General features: G+C 43.1%; 2 protein-coding genes across 2 annotated transcripts; one reads left to right on the top strand and one right to left on the bottom strand.

Moving 5' to 3' along the window:
- Nucleotides 1–9414: 9414 nt before the first annotated feature.
- On the bottom strand, nucleotides 9415–19991 carry pnpla8 (patatin-like phospholipase domain containing 8). The gene is made up of 10 exons (XM_049566336.1): nucleotides 19063–19991; nucleotides 16170–17303; nucleotides 15345–15494; nucleotides 15095–15246; nucleotides 14823–14917; nucleotides 14551–14722; nucleotides 14371–14428; nucleotides 13991–14185; nucleotides 10574–10769; nucleotides 9415–10381 (listed from the first exon to the last, which is right to left on the bottom strand). The coding sequence occupies exons 2-10, from the start codon at nucleotides 17124–17126 to the stop codon at nucleotides 10107–10109; spliced, it is 2250 nt and encodes a 749-aa protein (XP_049422293.1). The 5' UTR covers nucleotides 17127–17303; nucleotides 19063–19991; the 3' UTR covers nucleotides 9415–10106.
- akap14 (A-kinase anchoring protein 14) lies at nucleotides 17768–19072 on the top strand. The gene has a single exon (XM_049566369.1). It carries the CDS (start codon nucleotides 18058–18060, stop codon nucleotides 18577–18579), a length of 522 nt encoding a protein of 173 aa, XP_049422326.1. The 5' UTR covers nucleotides 17768–18057; the 3' UTR covers nucleotides 18580–19072.
- Nucleotides 19992–21968: the final 1977 nt, after the last annotated feature.

Here is a 21968-nt window from a genome sequence, read left to right as displayed (position 1 = left end):
AGCGACAAAGATCGTCTATGGTTTGAAGAGGAGGGCGCACTCCACGGAGAAAACCTGGCCATCGAGCGCCTGGGAGATGGCATTGTTTATCACAGATGAATCATTATAAGCCTTGTTTCATCCCAGTTTTAATGCACCACCTTAGTTTATATGTCAGGCCTGCACATGAGCTTTTTATTTCTCTGTTTTAAATGACTCAGAATTGAACTACATTAATGTTCTTGCATCGACATAAATACTAAATACATAAATAGACTTTTAGCTCAAGGCAATCCTGCTGTAAACCTAAATTCATCATTGGGGTATTTTATATAATAAAGTTGTTGGAAGTGGGAGGATTTATTAAATGTATAAGGATCCACAATACGATGTTATCACGATGCGATTTTAAATATGTTGCGATATGTTGAGTATTGCGATAAAAAAATATTGCCTTTTTCCAACTGTAAACTATGTCGCCAAAGGAAAACTTTATCACCATCTGTTCGATCTAATAAGATAAATTCTTCAGACTGAGCGTCATCTCACTTCAGCCATTTTCTTTTTTCTTTTTCTTTTTTTGCAGCAAAGTGTACCAAGTGGACTGAAAAACAAATATATTATATTACTCTGATAGGCTACCCAAAAATTTTATTTGTATTTGCAATATTAATAATTTATATAATTTTTAAAAAATTGATGCGACAAGATATTGTCATACAAAATATCGCGATACTATACCGTATCGATTTTTTCCCCGCGGCCCTATTACACACATTCACCCACCACCTTTGATCCCCTGAAAGACTCCCCTCTCTCCACCATGTTATTTCTCGTACATGGAAAACATATCAGAGTGAGACCTCTTTATTTTTCCCTCCACTATCTGTGAGCCGGTGCCAATCCGGTGCAGAAAGAAAGAGAGAAAGAAAAATCTGCAACTGCAGCGACCCCGCTTTAATGAGCGGCAGCAGAGGGACCTGCACACACATATGTGTGAAGTAAACAAAAACCCTGCAGAGCTGTGTTATTGTTGCATCTAATAAAAGCTCTGGGATACGGTCACATGTCGTCTTGTGTGTCTGTGGGAAAAAAATACATCTTTTAATATGCAGTTTTGGTACATTTACCATGAGAATTAAAAGATATCTCTTATTTCTAGGGTGATTTTACACTTTAATAATTATCACTGGATTGCTAGATTTTGAAATGTTATAACATAGCAATTTAATCACTGTCTCTTTATGTATTTGGTGATCTGTTATACATTTGTATGATATTTCTTGTATTACTATATTGCATTAAAGGAATAATTCACCCACAAAATGGCGACTTGTATATTAGTTAGTCATACTGTGTTACTTTGAATTCATTAAGAAAACTTTGTTTTTCTGTCATGCCTTCACAGAGGACGGCAAACATCTTGATTAATATCAACTGGGGGCCACGTTTAACAACAGGAAACCATATCAAAACAACCATTCACAAACTCTCACACAACTCGCACCGCATAATCAAAGTTTCAGTTATCCAGTCGTATGCTCAGTACTTCTCAAATACATGCATTTTCGCAAAAAGAAAATGTAGTATTGGAGTCTGGCTTTGAAGAGATCATAAAGAAGTTTCACTTTCCATTCAGTTGCAAATACTGATACCCACTTTCGACAGTCATGCGCTGGCTTGGCTTGGCTTGGTTTGGGCCATCAGCCAAGCACAGCAGAGATTTGCATTTCAATTACAACAGGGCTACCATCTTGAAGGTGTGTCTTTAACTGACAATGGTTTGTCTTAAGTGCAGATCTACGGCTAAAGTCCCCTGTTATTTTTGCCCACCTGGCTATCACTGGCACATTTACAGAAATGTTAATTAACGTGCGTTGTCCCAAATAAAATAAATGAAATGAAAATGAAAATTTGCCACATAAAGGGCAACAGACGCTCACCAATGGCCCAGTGTTGACCAATGGCTGACGGCCAGCCACCTAATGCAATATAGTAATACTACTGCAATGATTCTTTAATTGTACACTTTTCTGAGCACCCTGGTGGCCTAGGAGTTTGGGGTGTTGTCTTTGAACTGCAGTGCTTGGGTTGTATCCCATCTCTCCACTGTCAACTCTACAATAAAAGCTTAAAATGCCCCAGAAAATACCTGGAGTTTGGTTCATTTGAACAACGCCCTCTAGAGGACGTATATGTGAAAATGTATAACATGGATCAAAATGGACATCAGCTGCAGGTTGTGGATGTTTCTCAGGTCAGATAGGACTCACAGGTGCTCCTCTGCCATCAACACTGGACAGGTGTCTCAAGCAGACACAGCCGTGGCGGTGCTGGTGTCAAACGGCCCACTGCACATCACATTATCATTACCGGCTCACCAATGCACATCACAATGTGAGCTGCAGAACTCACACGGCAGCTGTGTGTGAACACCCATCACTCAACTCCAATCTGGGACAGCCCGAGCTTGTCTCACACACATTGAGACCCTGTCGTCAACACTCATCAATACCACTAATGTCCACTCTCACTCTCTTTGTCAACCAGGCAAATGAGAGGTGAGAGAATCTACTTGACATCTGTTTAAAGAACATTATTTTAAGTGAAAAGAATAAAAGTGGTGAACATGGCTTTTACTGCCACGGCTTGGGGGGGGGGTTGTATGCATGTGCAGTTTCTTCACATGATAAACGCATGTAACACTCATCCAGCACTGAGGGGCATTCACGACTGAGTCATGAGCTGTTGCTACTAGTGCTGATGTGAAGGCCTGAGGGAAGGCTGGAACCAAAACAAAGGAGTTTTAGCGACGGAGCTCTTCTCACAAAACATGATTTAACATGAGATAACCATGCGTGTCTGCATGTATGCGTAAGACTCCCAGAAACCTGACAAAGATCTGCATCAGCTCACTTATTTAAATGTATAATTGCTCTCCATGGGTGTGACTTTAAAAAAAACATAGATTATCTTTCCAAACATCTCAGTGTTGACCAAGAAGACTGAGTTTACACTGCACAGACGTTGGAACTGGTGGGCACAGACAGTGTTGTTTGACATTCATGTGGGGCTGTTGGACAAATAGGATGTGTGCGTGTGTGTGTGAGTGTGCGCAGGTGTGTTGCCACACTAACCAACTGGCAGAGATCTGTGGAGAGCCACATGACTGTGTAAACTGTTCTACCGTTTCTTGTCAATGAGGAGATGTGACGACGGACAGATGTGTTTTTCTGCAGCATGACATTTCAGACATACTGCCGTGGAGTGTGAAATATTCCCAGGTGCTTTCAACATATTTCCTTTACCATTTCTGAAACTGTGTGTCTACTGTCTCTGTGTGTATTATAGTCCAACATACTGTATGAACACAAATATTTACCTTGGGTCCTGGAATTTATGCAGACGCCTCTTGACACTCACCACCCACCCAATTATTATTGCAGACCAAGTACCCCCCTCATGGCAGCGGCATTCCCCATGGCAGTGGCCCCCCAGAAGGACAATGCACCCTGCTACATTGTATGAACTGTTCAGGAATGGTCAGAGGAATGTGACGAATACCTCAAGGCGTCAACCTGGCTATCAAATTCCCCAGATCCCAATCTGATCAAGCATCTATGGGACATGCTGGTACCCCAGAGTCAAATCCGATCCACAGTTGGGCCTCCTTGGATCGGACTTGGCTCAGACCTGTCAAGGTATGTACACAGGACCTCTGGTTGTGTTCTGTGCCGTCTAATACCAAGGCGTAGCCGACGAATCCTTTGAGTCTTGCGGGGTGCAAGGTGGGGTACCGGCACTTCCCACGCATGCTTGCTCAAAATAGGATCCGGGATCGGCAGATTGGGATGCCAAACAAGCATGAATCTGAGGTTGGCTTTAACTTTCACTTTCGTCGACTGGCAATCCTGTGTTGCACATCTTCAACCAGAAAGGTCCCACTGAGATACAGTATCTCTTCTGTCAGGGAGTCCTGGAGTCTCATTTATAACACAGTGCATAGAATCTATACAAATAAAGTACGTACGGACGATTTCTACAATCAGGCTCCATCTCCAAATGTTCGTAAGCATGGGTGCAAGTTCCTCCCATCAAGTCTGTTTTTGTCGATCACAACTTTTGCGTGCGAAGTGGCGTACGCCTCTTTCATGCCTCGTTTTGTGCTTACACAATGTTCATAAATGAGACCACTGGGCAAGCTGGACACTTGTTGTGTTGTGAAACTGTTTCTAAAATATGTTTAAACATGTCAAGAGAGGGTAAAGTTTCCAAGGTCAGTATGCCTTGCAGCTCATCCAAACTAGGGGTGTGTAAAAGTTAAAGGCAGATTCACCCTCCTTTGTTCAGATACTCGGGACCACAAGGAGATTTTTTTTCTGGGGCTGCACAATTAATCAAAATATAATCGAAATCACAGTACGGCCAAGTGCAATATCCATGATGACCTGGTGTTATAGCTACTGCAGTAATATGTCAGTAAACTAGATGTGTACTGCAGTAGCGAACTGCTCAAGACAAAACACTCAAGCTGTTTCAGTATCATTTCACATTTTTAGGCTCTATGCCAAGCCTTCTCCGGGGCGCCGTGTACTTTAAGACCAGTTTACACAGGCCAGGATATATTATAGCACGACAATGTCTCTGTGACAGAGCCCAGCTTCCATACTGTCGTCGTTTACGGCCTTCCTAACTTGGGCAGAGAGCTCCATCACTGACAGTCTGTGATGTGAAACAGCTGGGGTACATATCCTGAGGTGACCCTGGTAAGAAAACTGAACTTGTGAATTTTCTTGAAGTCCTTCAGGTGAGTTCGTCCTCTATCTATGACAGATAGGATGCATGAATCCTGTGTGGGCTTCACAAACACACACACACACTTCTTACCCCCTCAGGGACTTATTTGCCGGCTTACTTGCATCATTGGAGTCGCAGTATCCTCGTAGATTATGATCAACTGTTCATGGGTGGCTCTTGTTACGCAACCGTTTTTGTCTATTTGCATCCACAGCCCAGGGTTCTGACACTGCAGTACATTTAAAAACAAACGCCAAGGCATGACAAAACAAAGTGAAACAACTTGTAACAACATCTGCTCGCACGCTGGGCTGTTGTTTGTATAACAACATGGTACATCCTGGCAGGCGTTAAGCTAATAAACAGTGCGTGCCAACTGAAGGAGCTTGAAAACAAGAGCCTGAGAAATTGATAGCGAACTTAAATGTGATCTCTGTTTCTTCACTGCAATGCCAGCTGTGAAAAACACACTGCGAAATAAAGGAGGTCGATTGTGTAACAGATTTCAACCAGATCAGGGACATTTTTAGGCAAACGTGGGCACACATACATTGAAAAGACTGTAAACTGGAGGGGAACTATAACGGTTGCTAGGGAACACCATAAGACCAGACAATCCAATTCTGTTTGAGGAGGAGGAGGAGGACGAGGAGAGACGGACAGCTCCTGCCACAACAAGCAAATAATAGTGCAGTGGTATGAACTATATATACATATTTCCCACTCCTTCATGTACGCACAGCTTGGCAGACTTTACCTCGGCACTTTGGCCTTTTACGCTCAGAGAAACTGCCAACAGGATGAGCATCACCGAGTGTTCATCTCACGTTCACCTCATTTGTCTGTGCTTGTCAAAGAGTCCGTCTCCACGCAGCTGGACAGGAGACTTCAATAAGTTTGACAGTGGAATTTCACAGCAACATCACACGTCTATATTTAAAGTTTCGGATCATCAGAGGTGTGTGGTAAAGTCATAAATCTCACCTAAAAATTCAGTCTGTTTACTCGAATCACTCCCTCCATGTTGTATGAAGTCATTCAGATAGTTTCAGCTTTGCATGTTGAGATTTGCAAGTATTCATTTTAGAATTATCGACCTTCTTTTTTACAAACTCTTACACAACAATACATATTTTACGCCACTGTCCTATTTCCAGCCTCGCTGCCTCTGAAATTAAACGCATTTTCCCCCTGCTCATTCTCTGCTTGAACACACCAGCTCCCGTAGCAGCTCTTTTTTTCTGCTCCTTTGGCAGCTCGACTCCTCTCCTCACCATGGATGCATAAAGAGAACTCTGTAGCTGTTGCTGTGTCTCGTGTTTGACGAAAAATGGATGTGGCCAAAAAGATATTGCCTGGTGAGTCATGGGTCTGGAGAAAATCAGGGTATGCCTACACATGATTTTAAATTAATGCAGAGGTGGAGGAAATACAGATATTTCAGCAAAAGAAGTAATAACTTTGCATGGTCATGTGTTGACTGGCTGCAGCACGACACATTCAGGTTTATACGACAACGATTTCAACCAAAAACGGTAAACTTAAGTTGCGTTTTGGCTGATCATCAACACGACAATGGCGTTTCGGGCGCCTGAAAATGCAGCATTTTGAAAACGGGTTCCAGAGTGCAATTTTTTGGAAACAGCACTGTCTCTGTTGTCATGTAAACGTGCAATATGCAGTTCCTCTGAAAACGGAGACTATTCTAACATGCGCATTACGTGTCCAGTCAGTAGGCATGCACGAGAAAGTCGACCATCACAACAATGGCGGACTCCCAAGCTCTGTTTGTGCTGCTCACCCTGTTGAATTTATCAATGCTTCCTCAGCAAAGTGTAGATTTACGCGCATGTTGTTTCATTATAAAGTTGCACCGCCAATTAATGGCCTGGCAATGTATACTACAGCGTTTTGGTCATTTTTGCGGATCTGAGTGCACGGCAGTTGTTATCAAAACGTTGTCATCTGAGCACAGAACTTTTTTCGAAACGGAAATGAGAAACGATGGCACAGTATGCTAGGGGTGGCACAGTATGTTTTCAGCTTCAGGCACAGACAAGTAGCGCATCTGTGCTTGTTGTTAAACGTGGCCCCCATTCAGTTTGATTCATTAAGAATTTTCTCAGTTTTTGGATTCTTCGGTCACCGTGGAGGCATGCGAGAATACAAAGTTTCCTTCACCAATTAAACGTAACACGGGATGATTCACTTAGGAACAAATAGTAAGTTGGGGGGTGAAGTATTCCTTTTTAAGCGCTGAGAAATACATTCTGTCATCCATTTTTTCTCTGACACAGACGGTATTTTAAAACCTAAGAAAATCAGGAGGTGAGGTAAATATTGTGCTTTGTGATGTGAGTAAACCAACCTGTGTGCTCCAAGTCAAATTCAGAAAATGTATTTCCTTTCTCAGGACTTTGCCTACCAAGGCATCAGCAGCACCTGCTTTGCATCACCACAGTTTGTTCCAAGTGCATCCATGCACCTAAACTGCAATGTATATCATTCCAATGCAGCCAATATACAAAGTCCTTAGTAAGAGTAAAGTAAGACTTCCATGCATCTATTTGTCTCTGAAACACATTTTCTGCCCCACCACCAGCTTTCAATGTGGATACTCTTGTCAGATTGCTCACCCCTGGCTGTTTACCCAATAAAAAGACCCTTCTAGAGCAAGGCCAAATGTAGGCAACACTGCCATGAATCAGAAATGACGTCTGGGTGAAGCTCAAGCTGGCACTGAAAAAAAAGGGCATGAATCTCTCAGTCAATCCAGTTATAACTGTGACAGTTTGAAACCTGGAGTGAGGCATCAGTCAAGACATATCTCTCTATATCTTTCTGACGTGTCATTGTGGCAGAGGTTTGTAGGTATGCCTCCTCGTGGCGCATTGTTCATGTTGATTGGGGTAACAACAGTGTGACTGGGAGGAATGACGCCGTGGAATTTGAGCGGATTCTTCAAACAATAAAGCAGAAAATCAATGTGTGCGATTGGGGGAATAAAGGCAATTCATCATAGGAGGACACTTAGCATTCCTTTGTGGCAACTCTATTGTGTGGGCTCTTTGTGTGATGTGTGTGTGTGTGTGTGTGTGTGTGTGTCAGCAGAATATAATGACATATATTTCCAACCTGCTAATTTTATGAGCAGAAAAAAATTAAAATCTTACAGATGTGAAAAAAGAAGATCAAGTTTTGAAAATCCAAGTTTTATTATTTCATGACATTTGTTTCTTTCATTCAACCAGATATAAGGAATGCAGGTATCACGGCAATTAGGATTCTCTCACAATGTAAAAAGGGTGTCGAATTTATTGCCACAACGACAGCAGGGCTGAGGAATTCAAGCTTGAGCAAGGTTAAAGGCATGAGCTTCGTACTGAATAATGGGCCACAATGGAGAACATGCTTTGTGCCATGAGGAAAACGGTAATTGCACATCATCATCAGTATCGAAACAGTTTTCAGTGTCCGTATGTGTCATTACAGCACCGTGAAATTCATAATCAGCAGCACATCTTATGTCATATTCCTAAATCCTAGCAAGAGCACTCAAACAATTCATAATTACTTCAAATATTATTTACATTTTCTTGGTTAAGAATTATATTTTACAAAGTGCATGAGGTCTTTTGTCTGTACAGTGTTAGAAATAGGCAGTTAAGTTGTTAGTTTCACTGTGCAACCATGTATTAATTACATCTTAATGTCTTCAAGTCACTGGAAATGCAAATGGACATCAGTCTTTTTAACAAAACAAAAGACAGTTATATTAATTATTCATAATATGGTAATGGGTCAGTGCCGTATTACTGCCTTTGTGCATTTCAAAACCAAAACCAGAATGTCACTTAAAGACATCGTAAAATTCATACATTTATGAACTATGAACATTTCCTTCCGTATATTATTCTGTCGCCATGGAGAGTTGGGCCAGTGTAAACATTTTCAAACCATTTTGAAATTAAGCCAAACACCATACCGGTATATCGAATTTTTCCACAAGGTGTCGCAGTTGACGCGGTAGCCGCTCCAGAGTGTAACATGACGTCATGACGTAACCACGTCCCAACAGCAAACAAGCGTCCGACTATTGTATGACATCAGAGCTCTCTGTCCACACTGAATCTATTAAATATGCACTTCTGTTACGTCATGTAAACAAACACTGAGATCTAACCACTTAAAAGACAGGTGAGTAATTGCTATATTTCTACGTATATGTACTTTATACACACAAACACGTTTTTTGTTTGTGATTTTTACTAGCTCCTCCCCTTCTTCAAAATCCTCCTGAATATTACTATCTGACCTGTTGAAAGTAGCTATCTGAGGTATGAAATGATTCTGTGCGCCCTATTCCTTTGTCTTGTTGCGGCTGTGTCTCACCGCCACATTTCCTTCACTGATTCTTGGTCAAACGTCTCTAAAGGCTCTGACGGATGTGAAAAATGCAGAAAATCGATCCTGTTCCGAAAATTTAATGACAGATGAGGGTTTCGGACTCAGTGTGCAAACGTAATTTACACAACATATTTATTTTTAGACGTGCAACAATTTTAGACGAAAAAAAAAAAAAACGGACTCTGTGTGCAAAAGCCTAAAATCTGCCATGTCTCCTCTCGTCACCCCCCCCCCCCCCCACCCCCCAAAAAAAGACACAAACTTTCTGGTAAACAAAGACAACATAAGCCACTCTCCCTCCTCCACCTCCCATCTCTGCTAAAATTTGATCTCCTCCCTGTGCAAGGTCTGTCAGACACTAGCGGCTCCGTTACTCTGTTTATAAACAAACATATTATTATGTTAATAACGTCATACTGCGTATTACCGAAGCAACACAAGGTGGATTTAGCACCATGATGCCGTCAGCACAGGTTGATGATGTAGGCTACTTTTTAATTTGCCAGAATGTGTCATAATGACAAATACCAGATCAGTGTTTTTGCCTGCTGTCTCGTACTGTCTGTAGTAATTTAAAATAAAACCGGTTTAAGCTTGTACAGCTGACTGGACTGGCAAAACCAGACATGAACCCAACTCTGTCTCTATCATAGACACAATAAATTACATTACATTTCTAATTTCAAGCTCTTATTTACAGTTCAGTATTGTCTTCTATAATGAATAATTATAGCTCTAAATTTCTCAAACAGTCCTTTTAGTGTTGAGTAGATGATGATAAAAACTTGGGCAAATAATTTGGTGTTTTGTTCCACCGAGGTTCTTTGAAAATGTGTCCAGCTCGCCCCACTAATCTATCAGGTCTTGGGGGTTTTCTTACCTTAAAAACTCACTTGTGGTCACACTGTTCGGTGAGCCAATAACTACAGCTTGGAGGCAAAGGGGAGACCCTCGTACATGTCGGCCTTGAGCTTGGCCCACTCGGCCAGTCTCTGGATGGTGCTTTTCTCCTGGGCGAGCACGCTGGCCGCTTTCCTCAGCTTGGCCTCGTTGCGCTCCAAGTAGCGCTCCCCCTCTGCCTGCAGGAAGTTCAGCCTCTCCACGCGGCTCTCATTCAGCGGGATGTCCTCGCTCATGTAGGGGTTAAAGCGGAAGTAGGTGTCGGGGGGCAGGAGAGCGTCCAGCATGGTGTGCACCTCTGAAATAAGAACAGAGGGGAACGCCTTTAGCTATCGAAGCCAAACACTAGTTGGTTTATATTTCAAGAGGCTACACTGAAGCAGGAAAAAAGAAATCGCAGTGCGTCACACTGCCTGTGACCGCACTCCTCTAATCTGTGGTTTATGAATAAACGTGTGTGGGATGCAAAATACATTTTGTGTGGTCTTACCCTCGGTATCTGTGGCGCTGCTGATGACGTGGGTGAGCTTGGTCTTGAGGCTCGTGAAGGCCGTGCTGTTCTTGCCCACCGTCTCGAACCGTCCGGTGCCCAGAGACAACACACACTGCAGTGGCGTGTTAGGCCACAGACATTTACACTCGTGGATGGCCAAGGCTGTGGGGTTATTGATCAGGAGTCCTCCATCCTAAAGATGAGAAGGAAAATGATGCTTACTAAGCAAGGTTAATGCACACATAGGACACTTTGTATGTAGACTGTGCCTCTGCTTTTAATATATCTGCTGCGACAGCCTGTAGGGACAAATGAGGTGAAGTGGACAAGCTGTCCCAGAGCGCTACAGCTTTGAGCCGGAGGAAAAGAAGCTCCCTGGCCAGAGATGTGCTGCTCTGGCAAACAGCCCTGCTCATTCAGAAGTAAACAAGTAGGAAAAACTGTCTTCTTAGCAGCTAAAATATGTCTCGTTTTTCCATAGATTGCTTTGAAATTAAGCTAAATAAAAAATCTAACTGTAGCATTACTCTGAATTCAGCTTTGTTGATACAGCATATTGTATTTAAGTATTCTAATCTTGACCGGCTTAATTTAGATCACAAATTATGTGTTTTTTGTCTCCTTAATAATGTTACTGGATCCATGAAAGAGTTGCTGATCTCAATGTTGCCAACAATGACAGAAAGAGGACAATCAAGCTGAATGGATGCCGCCACCGATTTAGTGCTGAACGCTCTTTCTCAGTCTTTCCCCGAGTCCATTTTTGGACCATATCCCACCGCTGAAGGGCTTTTGGATTGGATTAATGGGGCTGGAGAGTGTGGCACACAAGGGGTCCGAACGTCCCCGGCAGAGCAGGGTGAAAGGTCATTTCCACGCCTCTACAGGGGTGGGCAGTAGAAAAGTATCCAAAAAAAAAAGAAGCTTAAATCCTCTCCTTCATCTGGGATAAAGCAAACAACAACAAACACAGACCCAAGTAAGAAACATGAGAGAAATACATAACCAGCCTTTATGGATTCAACTTTTGCTTTTCACCTATACTAGGCTTAATATTTTGCTCTAGGACACTTTTTTTTTTACTCGTCCGTCTATGGTGACTCGTCCACTCTGCTGCCCTCGTATCATTACGGGACCTTACTGCCTAAAACATGCAATTCTTAGCCTATCAATGAAGCTGTTTACCCTCAGGTGTGAGCTATTGAAACAGTGGAGCACAGTTCACACTCATGAGACAGCAGGTTAATTACACAGCTGCTCCTCAGCTCTGACCCTCAACCTCTCACCCTGGGGTGTCACCTTACTGAATGACATTCAGCCTGTATCCAGTTGGACTTACATAAAGTGTGCATGTCTGTTAAGGGAAGACCTGACAGCCTCCGACAGAGGCGTCCTCGCGGAGTGGACACGGTTAAATTTTGACTTCAGTCTCCGTGAGAGTCTCCTGTCTGTTTGTGTGTGTAGATATGTATTTCTGAAGCTCTGCAATGGCAGAATTCTCCTGAGAAATACCGCTGCTGGTGCTGAAAACTAGAGTAGGAGTGAGACCGGTGGGTGGCAACGGTCGCTCAAAAACTGTCGATGAAACACTGCGCAGCTCCAAGAGGAATGTGGAGAACAACACAGACACAACTCATTCACTCGCCGTCTTTCCATCCCTGCTGTCATCCCATCCCGGTCCATGGGAAACAGCTCATGACAGATTCTCTCGGCAGACGTGTGAGCGGGAACAGGAATGCGCGAACGTAGAAAGTCGTATCCGAACCATATGTATGAATCAACATCACGTTATTAAATGCAGTTGAAATCCTCAGCTGATCAAACGTGAACACAAGCTCTCCAGATTACATTTGATTTTACATGTGTTACTTTGCTAAATTAGTAGCTTGGGCCATTTGTTTTTATTCTAAATGCCTAGAAGAATCCAGGCTTACGTCAGTAAACATGCAAAGTGGGACTGGAGATAAGAATCTGTTATTGACTGAAACATTTTAAAGGGCTGTCTACAGGGACAGAGAGAGAAATACTTGTCAGAAGCAGGGACAAGGCTAATTTTGCCTAAGTAGGTTATCAAAATGAAGCTAAGCCTTGAACATAATTGCTGCCTATAAAGACCATCTAAAGATATCTGGCCTAATAATCAAACTTGTGATATGGGTCCCAAGTATTATAAAAGTATAGAGGCAGAAAATAACGAACATTAATGCGACACAAACTGTAGCCGTTTATCAGATGCCTTACCAGCCTGTTTTTAATAAGTGACCTCCTACTTAAACCTAATCTGCTGTTCTTGAACCTTGAAAAGGGAAACAGAGCTAGACTCCATTACCTAATGCACTGTGTCATTAGTCAGTGTGAGAAAGCAAAGTAGTGATGGACTCATTATGCAGGAAACCACTAAAATGGCATTTTATCACAACAGTGCAGATATCAGACTCAAAGATCAGCTAACAGTGATGCTGATGTTTTTAACATTGATCCAAACACTATCAGACCATTAATGCAGCTGCAGAGTGTGTTACTTAGACATTTGGAAGCAGCAAACTGTACATTAGCCACCTGAAACTAAGTGTTATACCTTGCATAGAGTTCCCATCTCGTGCTGCTATTGGCTGAGCGCTACACACCACCATCCACAGAGACACCCAGAAATCTGCTTGTTGGTCATACGTTATAATTGAGAGGGATTACTTTTGTATGAGACTACATTTGGGGGGGGGGTACTTACTTTTATTACATGCTTTGTTTTTTGAAACATGCTTTCAGACAGTGTTGGTCCGACACACAGCAGCCCTGTTAGAAATTCTCTTTGAATGGGAATCAGATCAGAAGCTTTCCCTTTTTCTGCTGGACAGCAGGCTAAGTCACAAGGGGATGAGGCCCCTTTGATGTTTAGGGGGCACATGCCAGGTCCAAGGACTCTCTTTGTACCTCCATCTCACTCTGTTCACTTTCTCTCTTTCTCAGACTTGACAACCAGAGGAGAGGATGAACCAATTCAGGGACTGCCTTCAAGGTTATGGGTTTGGAGGAGTGAAACAAATCTACACATATACCTTTATGTGTACACGCACACACACACACACACACACACACACACACACACACAGTGCAGTAATGCCCAGTGCTTCTGTCCTTGGCACAGGGCGATGCAGTGCCATAGCGTTAAGTGTATTGATTGGTAACATTTCAAGGAAATGACACCCTCACACTAAATAAGGGCTCTCAGAGAAATGCGACTCCTTAGATCACTGCGGCAGTCTGCTGTTAATGCTCATGCATGCTTAAAAAGAAAATCATCTCCAAGGACAATGTCAAAACATCACTGATCATACTGCTGCATTTTCTGCAACACCTAACGCTATCATCTATTCCTTTTTCAAACCTCAATAGACTCTCAGTGCAGTGTTGTACCTGATGGAGGTCTTTACCCAGGACGTATTCCTGGAAGTAGCCCGGGGCGGCAGATGAGGCCCTGATAGCCTGCCACATTTTGTGATTGCAGTCTCCAAGGTAGTGGGATCTCACTCCTGGCATGAGTCTGTAGTTCCTGAACACATAGGCCTTCAAAGGTAAGCCCCTGTTCACAATGGTGCTCACTGCTGACACCTGGTGGACACACAAAGGGCATGTTTAGAAAGGAACATCTTTATTTTTACAACAAGCTGGTGTTTCTTAAAGTGCTTTACTGTACAACGGACAAAATAAAATGTATTTGTGTCTTTTTGTAGGCTGCATAGAAACAGGAGTCCATGCACAAATTAAAACTATGTAGACAAAGACATGAGACTTACCTTAGGGCAATTTGGGTCCCTGGCACTCTCAATCATTCGCCCCTCACCCATCCGTTCCCTAAAGAAAATACAAAAACACATTACAAAAACAGCTAACTATACATACGATATGTATACTACCCCAGTGTCTTTAAAATCAAGAATGGAAAAAGAAGCTGCGGAAGAGTCCTGCGCACTAACTTGAGGATGTTTTCCCATATTTCGCTGTCGTAGAAACCGTGGCTCCAGCCCATTTTGACCGTTCCAACGATGACATTCTGTTTGAAGACATCCGAGCCCAGCTTCCTGTACATCTCCTCGCACTCCTCTAAGGGGATCTGGAAAATCCCCAGCATGAAGGCCAAAATGGCACCTGAAACAGAGAGGAACAAGTGTGATTTGCCAGTGAGCAAGGGAGTATTGGAAGTTGACATAAATCTCAGTGTTGGAGAAGAGCGACGATGACAACATACCTGTGCTGACTCCACAGATGTAGTCGAACAGCTGGTGGATTCGTTTGCCGGTCAGGTTCTGCAGCTTATGGAGAGTCTGCAGGGCCAGCAGTCCTCTATAACCAAGGCGCAAGGTTTACAGACTGACAAGCCATTATATGACGACTATAAACATATAAAGGTGGTCATAAACAGTTGGCCTGCAATGATAGCTAACCTGTGACCTTGTTTTCTCTGGATTTTCTAGGTTGGCTGAATAATTATGATGATGCCACGGGTACTTTAATTTTTACCTTGTTCCACCTCCGTCTATGGCCAGGACCCGAATCCCTCTGCCTTTGACTGGTTCGGCGTAGCCAACCAGGGCCAGTGCTTCTCTCACAGCAGCCTGTAGAGGGAGGTCTCTGGCCTGGCGCAATCGCAGCAGGCAGGGCAGCGCGTGCTCCTAAAGGTCACAGTTACACATACTGACTGGTAAAAATTTACCACTTACTAAAACATGCAATATTTCTGACATTAAACTGAGCAGCGATACATACTAACCTTGATAGCTACACCTCGTGTCTCTGGGAACTCTAGAAGGTGAAAGCTGAGCTCCTCTACTCGACTAGTGAGGAGCTTGACGTCACTCACTTTGTGGAGGCCTTTCACCAGGGCTCTGGTCCTGTTGTCTACACTCACCCTGGCTATTATCTGTATGACAATGTACAATATGTACAAAACATTAGGGACAATCGGATGAATATATCGCCTCCATTGCCTTAAGGAAAAGGCAATCTGGACCCTGTTTCCCATGTTTTTGTGTCCAAATTACAAATGGGAACAACAATTTTTAAAGTGTGAAGCGGCAAAACTGGCTTCAAAGTTAACACTTGCCATTGTGCAGTGACAGTTTAAGTCCACTACAAGTGCTTGTTTTTGCCACTGACAGGCTCAGATTGTTACTTTCTGTGTCTGACAGCATTACGAAAACGATCCCACAGAGATATTAAACATTTTTCTTCACCTTTCACTTGATCCGGTCTATTTGTTTGTGTGTAACCAAGTCTCGCTCAAAGAGAAGTCTCATTCTGAACTCTCGCAGACTAATTCTAAGGGTTTTACATATTGCTGTCAGACACTTGTGATAACAATCTTAGCGATCTTGGCAAAAACAAACACTTTTACCAAACGTAACTTGTTTGTTGACATTGTAACCTGTTTTGCTGCTCCCGGCTTCAACCCTCTCTGTCAATACTGGACCACTTTCAAAAACTGTTGCTCCCATCAGTCACTTAGGCACAAAAACAAGGGAAACTAACAGGGTGCCGGATAAAAAATACAACGGTTTGTCTTGTTCTTCTGAAACTTTTTTACTGAGCACCGTACCTTCTCTCTTTGCTGTTGCTTCACTTTATCTGCTTTCTCCTCCTCGCTATCAGTTTTCTCTCCTGCCTTGTCCACGGTGAGCTCTCCCTCGGCGACTGCTGCAGACTTGTCTTTTTCAGCGGCGACGCTTTTGGAATCACCTCTGAATTTGGGGACCAGGGGTGCGATGTAGCTGCCCACAAATGCCTGGACGCTGGGCCGAGGGTAGGAAAGATAGTGGGTGAAGCCTTTTTTAGGGGAGCTAGCAGGCACAGGGGTGGACTGAGCTGCAGGGGTGTCAGATGAGGGCGTCGCTGCTGGAGGACTGAGCTTTTCTGATGGAGATGGGCAGGGAGGGGGATTAGAGGTAGTGGTTGTGTCAGTGCTCTTTGCCTCTGCCACCGGAGACAAAACTGGAATGTGATCCGTAGTTGTCCGAGTGATGGCGCTGAGAGTGGGCTCAGAAACAGGATCATCCCCTTTTCCGTGCTGCTGCTGCTTGTTGTCTCCTTCTCCATCTTGCATGCTGGTACCAAAGTAACAATTGATGTGCTCAGCCAGAGTTTTGTAGGTCTCATCCATGTTAGTGGACATAGCTACTGGTTGAAACAGCTGAATACTTTGTTTTGCGACAGTTGAGGAAGAGCTCGACGTAGACACACTCGCTGCCGAAGCTAAACTGGATGTGGATTTCTTTGTGGCAATGTACGGATGTTCTGTAACTTGCTGCCTCTGCTTATCTGACTCATCCTCCGCTGTGTTCCTCTCGCCCTCTTCTTCTTCGTTCATGATGGCTTCAGGTGGCGAGGCTGCAGCTGTGCTGTTAGAGGTTAAGATCTCAGCTCTGACGAGAACTTTCTCTGCATGGGCGCTGTCAACTGTGGGACCGCCAGGCTTGAAGCGGGAGAACTTGGAGATGAGGTCTGTGCTGCCTACTGCCTTGGTGACACTGTCGAGTGTGGTCCTGATTCGCGACATGCGTTTGCTGGCTCACTCAGTACAGGGAAGAACTTGAAGTCCAACAGGCAACTGAATAATACTTGATGTCTGTGTAAACGGATGCAGCATCCTGGCAGACTACCTGCCATCAGCAGATTTTAGTAGAAATTTCATATTCGAGGAAAAATAGCAATTTTCTGCTTGTTCCGATGTTGCCTGGAAAAACAAAACAAAACAAAGATATTTAAAAAAGTATTGTTATTAATTGTAAAAGTTTTTTACTAACGTTTCTTTAAAGAACAAGTTTTAAAAAAGTATCCTGACCTACTGCTGCACAGTGTGGTTCACCAGCTGCACCGCAGAGGACAGGAAGGACCTACAGCGGGTGGTGAGGACCACAGAAAAGATCATCGGGACCACACTGCCCCCCCCCCCTCAAAGACACTTACACTAGCTGACTTCTCAGGAAGGCCAGAAACATCAGCACAGACCCCACTCACCCCGGACATTCCCTATTCCCCCCCTCCCCTCTGGAAAGAGATACCACTCTCTTAAAGCCAGAACAGCCAGACTCACTAACAGCTTCATCCCCCAGGCCGTCAAAGCCATCACCCCACCCATCCCACCCAAAGACTGACACTGTGGAACCACACTAAAATACTGAGTGCAATACCCCCAGAATGCTGTTTCATTCTGTATATATATACTGTTACAGTGTTATTTTTTACTTTTACTTACTTTTTTTTGGTACTACTGCCAAATAGGAGCTGCTAAACAGATTTTCACACTGATACTGCCTGACAATGTTAACGGTGACAATAAAGTATTCTTATTCAAAGGTTGGCCAACAGAGGGTTCCATTTGCCACCACACCCACCCTGGTAGCCATGGAAACAACTATACCAACAACTCTGCTAACAACTCAGCGAAACCAGTTTCCAGACGTCCTGTTCATTGTAACAAAGACAAGATGGAAGAGGAAAATGCATTAAGTCTGAATATCACGACAGAGTCGGCTCGACTTGTGGATTCGTTGCTGGAGAGACGCCACCGCACTGTGACGACGGAGCAGCAGGAGGAAGACTCCTCTGACAGTGAGATGAAGAATATTAACTGGGTTGCTTGCAAAGACTTCACAGTCGAAGTGGGGGAAAGGCAGATTGGAGAGTACATCCAAACCTGGCAGCTGCAGCCCTGCTGGCTCTACAGTCTGGACTTCCTCTGCTCCACCGAGGAGGAGCATCATACCATCTACCACTACCGGGCCCGCTTCAGTATCCCGACCTCCCGGAGGCCCATTCAGGGGACAGCCAGCGTCTATTTCGTGGTGGACATATCTAAAATCAAACCCCAGACTCTGCCAGTGGAGGTGCGCTTTATAGTGGAGTCAAACAGGCTGGTGCACACACCCGGGAGGAGCAGGTTCGGGGAGAAGTGGCTGGTGGACGTTATCGAGAGCAAGACTTTGCTCCGACGAGCGCTGGACCTTTGAACCGATTTCTGGAAGCTTCTAAAAGACTCCCAAAAGTTACACTTAACTTGCTAAGTGTTAACATTAAACCCCACAGAGTGAAGTTGAGTGTCTCCTTGTCCTATTAAGTGTCAACCCACGTCGAAATAAAATAAAGTAACCCTAGCTAGCTTAAAAATTCGTATAACAGTAAACGCTGGTTGACTGTAGCTAGCTAACTACCGTTACCGTTACATCTAAAGTGACCGTTTTGAGGGACCTCATAATAAATTCAACTCGTCCTCAAGACAGCGAAGCCATTTGTTTTAGATAATATGCTTAACCCTTAAAAAATAGACATCTCAGGACCATTAAAAGCTAGCTTGTTAGGCTAACAGCTGGCACTATGTATTACAATGAGAAATGTTAGCTTCTGTTAGCCTAACGCAAGCTAACTAAGAGGGAATATTTTGTCGCTTTGTCGAATTTAACGCAATGTCACAAAATATACTAACTTATTCTTACCATACACAACGAAGACGGTTCAATACAAAAGATATTTCATTCAATGACGAGCTGCTGGTGCATTACATGTATGGGGAGCTAGTTAGAAAAAATAAACAGGAAGAAGGCAGGAAGTGACCTCAGGGAAGTAGCGCTTTAGGCTATGTAAGGTGCACTGCTTCATTTACGCCACTTGGTGTCGACAAAGCACCTTTAGAATAAAAACAAATGTGTACTTGGTCAGTAAATGTATCAAAATAAAACACTAAGAACTTGTATGAAAAAGTGTATTTAATTGAAATGAAAGTAATTTGTAATTTGATTATACAAAAATACCTTCTAATTACACTGATATTATCACATTTTAGGTATTTAGTAGCCCCAATATGGGTCTTAACCAACTACATTGAAAAGATGAGCTTTGCTAATTTCCTACAAAATAGATATTCTAAGTGGCCAATGGGATAACTCGGAGATGGGAGGCTGCAAATTTAGGGGTATGTGCTCCACTGTAAACCCCAATCCATCCATGACACAAAATTTGAACGTAAAGTCTACACAAATGCCCGGGATTGTCAAAATGACAAAAAACTTAATGTTCACTTGACACAGAAACTCATCCCTTGTAAGCGCAGTGCAAATCAATCCAATCATCACTGGATTTCAAGCCATTTGGATTCTGTGCCTCTCCGCTCTTGCACCAGTCTCTGGGATCTTGATTTCTAAATAAAATGCAGAATTTACTTTCATCTGAAAAGAGGGCTTTGGACCAACCGGACCACTGCAAACAGCCAGCCCTTTCAGCAATGGCCTTCAGTGGGTTACCCTCTTTGGGTGGGTTAACTGTAACCCAATAACTGTAATGGGTTACAGTTAATGTTGTGGTAAACTGTGGACTGTGTAGGCATCAGAGTGACACATTAAATTGTGCTGAGTTGAAATAAAGAGCACTTCCTGGCTTAAAATCCATCTCTTCACTTGATTTTTACGCTTGTGAAACCTAAGCTCGCTCCATTATTTTTGTGGTTAAATGAAAAAAAAAAGTTGTAAAATGTGTACTCAGTGTTATTATGTTCATATGACAGAATTTAATGCTCAAACAACAACAAAAAAGTTGTTAAACTGATGTAAAAAATTCACATTAATCTTGTGTCAGGTGTACTCAAAAATTTTATGTTACTGTATTGTACTAAATTAAAAGTTTTGAGTGCAAGCTGTTTCCAAAAAAAAAAAAAAATTACAAATAATACATTTAATTGAAATACTATATATGAGAGATAATGAAATCTATATTCAGTTAAGTCCTTTCAATATCTAATGCAGCGCACCTTCAACTGGGTCTGTCGAATAACATGCACACACGTACACACATCACAGTCACACAGTCACTCCCTATAATTACTTTGAAGTCAGCAGGTGACATTGTTCTCAACAGTTCACATGCTGGGCATCACTTAGCTTTTGTTGGCCACAGGCTGGTTTGCTATGTGACAATGGCTGGTGGCAATGATAATAACATGTTTACCATCTGACAGACACAGGCAAATGGCTGCCCTGGTGGGATAAAGGTTAATACATGCCCGGGTGCCAATGCACATAATGAGGAATGAAACACTTGTCCATGTCGAGCAATCACTTGTAAATCTCTTCTTTTAGGCACAGTGGCGGCTTGTAGCTCTTGTCAGTATCACAGGCAATCATTGCCAGTGGTCTGGAGTAAAATGGGAAATGTGTATACTCAGATCACTGAGACCAGCTCTCCAAAACCAGTGCAACAAATGATTGATGCTAATATGATGTATCTATTGCATCATACAGGCACAGCATAATGGAATGAACAAATAGAAAGTCAGAATAGCACCATGTCTTACAATTGCATCTGCTTTGGAAGCAGTACCTGCGGCTCTTATGGGTACAATGCAACCTCTTGTTCAGAACAAACAGCTTTTGTTGGCTTGCCATAGGCAGCAGAAGGCAAAGGGTATGATAGAGGCTGGATAAATGACATTAAAGCGCGTCTTTTTTCTGCTTCATGCCCACGCCACCTTTTACTGTGCATACATGAACACCCTGTCATGACCTAGAAAGTATGTGTAACATTACATTTGTCATGGGTGAAGTCATTGTGAAGACATTATAGTCTCTCCTTTTGTTATCACTGCTGTAAGTCCTTCTTATCTACTGCCTACACATTCTGTGGCAGCTCGCTCCATTATGCTACGCTGGAATGCACAATTTCAAAAACTAAAGGGGAAAGGACTAAAGATGCACTGCGACAGAAAGGTAACATTTTCTCTAGGGTGTATGTTTTGGTGCTTTAAAGGAACTTTACACTGATTTTATGCCTAAAAGTCTAAAAAAGTTTACTCATCTTGGAGAGTATCGCTCAGCCTCGGACAAGTGCTGTATTGTTTCCTCTAAGCACCCATTTTAAGTGTTATCACTCTGTTAAATAGTTGGTAGCAGTATTTATCAGCATTATAGAGGTTAAAATGCCTCAGCTACATTGACTGGTGCTGTATAATCAAAATGCCATTATGACCTTACTAAATTGCAGTTGCTAAAACTTCACGCTTCTTTACATTTCAACAGCACTGTGATCAACGTGTGGTTATGCTTAGGCACAACAACCACTCAGTTGTGGTTAAGAAAATACATCTTGGTGTAAAACACACACATATGGTGGCATAAAAGCTGCTGGAAATGCAGTGACTGGTTCCTAAAGAACACCCGTGAATGAGGGCACAAACGCCACTGGAAGCGCAGCAACAGGTCACAAAAAAAACACCTAGTTGAGAGGGCACAAATGCTGCTGGAAACGAAGTTACAGGTTGCTTAAAAACAACCAGGTGTGAGGAAAAAAGGGCAAATGGAAACGCAGTGACAGGTCACTAAAAACACACACCAACACTGCTGGAAACATAGCA

Source organism: Epinephelus fuscoguttatus, linkage group LG22 (genome assembly GCF_011397635.1).
Source record: "Epinephelus fuscoguttatus linkage group LG22, E.fuscoguttatus.final_Chr_v1".
NCBI classification, from domain to species: Eukaryota; Metazoa; Chordata; class Actinopteri; order Perciformes; family Serranidae; genus Epinephelus; species Epinephelus fuscoguttatus.
Note: the sequence above shows the minus strand (reverse complement) of the source record. Positions and strands in the feature narration are given on the sequence as shown.

What these genes read in the sequence shown, in the direction of transcription:
- pnpla8 (XM_049566336.1), bottom strand. Translation starts at nt 17,126, where the DNA reads ATGTCGCGAATCAGGACCACACTCGACAGTGTCACCAAGGCAGTAGGC. An exon ending in AGCAACAGCAAAGAGAGAAG is followed by an intron (nt 15,495 to 16,169) that starts GTACGGTGCTCA and finishes ATTGTCATACAG; the next exon opens with ATAATAGCCAGGGTGAGTGT. An exon ending in CACGAGGTGTAGCTATCAAG is followed by an intron (nt 15,247 to 15,344) that starts GTTAGTATGTAT and finishes TGTGACCTTTAG; the next exon opens with GAGCACGCGCTGCCCTGCCT.
- akap14 (XM_049566369.1), top strand. Translation starts at nt 18,058, where the DNA reads ATGGAAGAGGAAAATGCATTAAGTCTGAATATCACGACAGAGTCGGCT.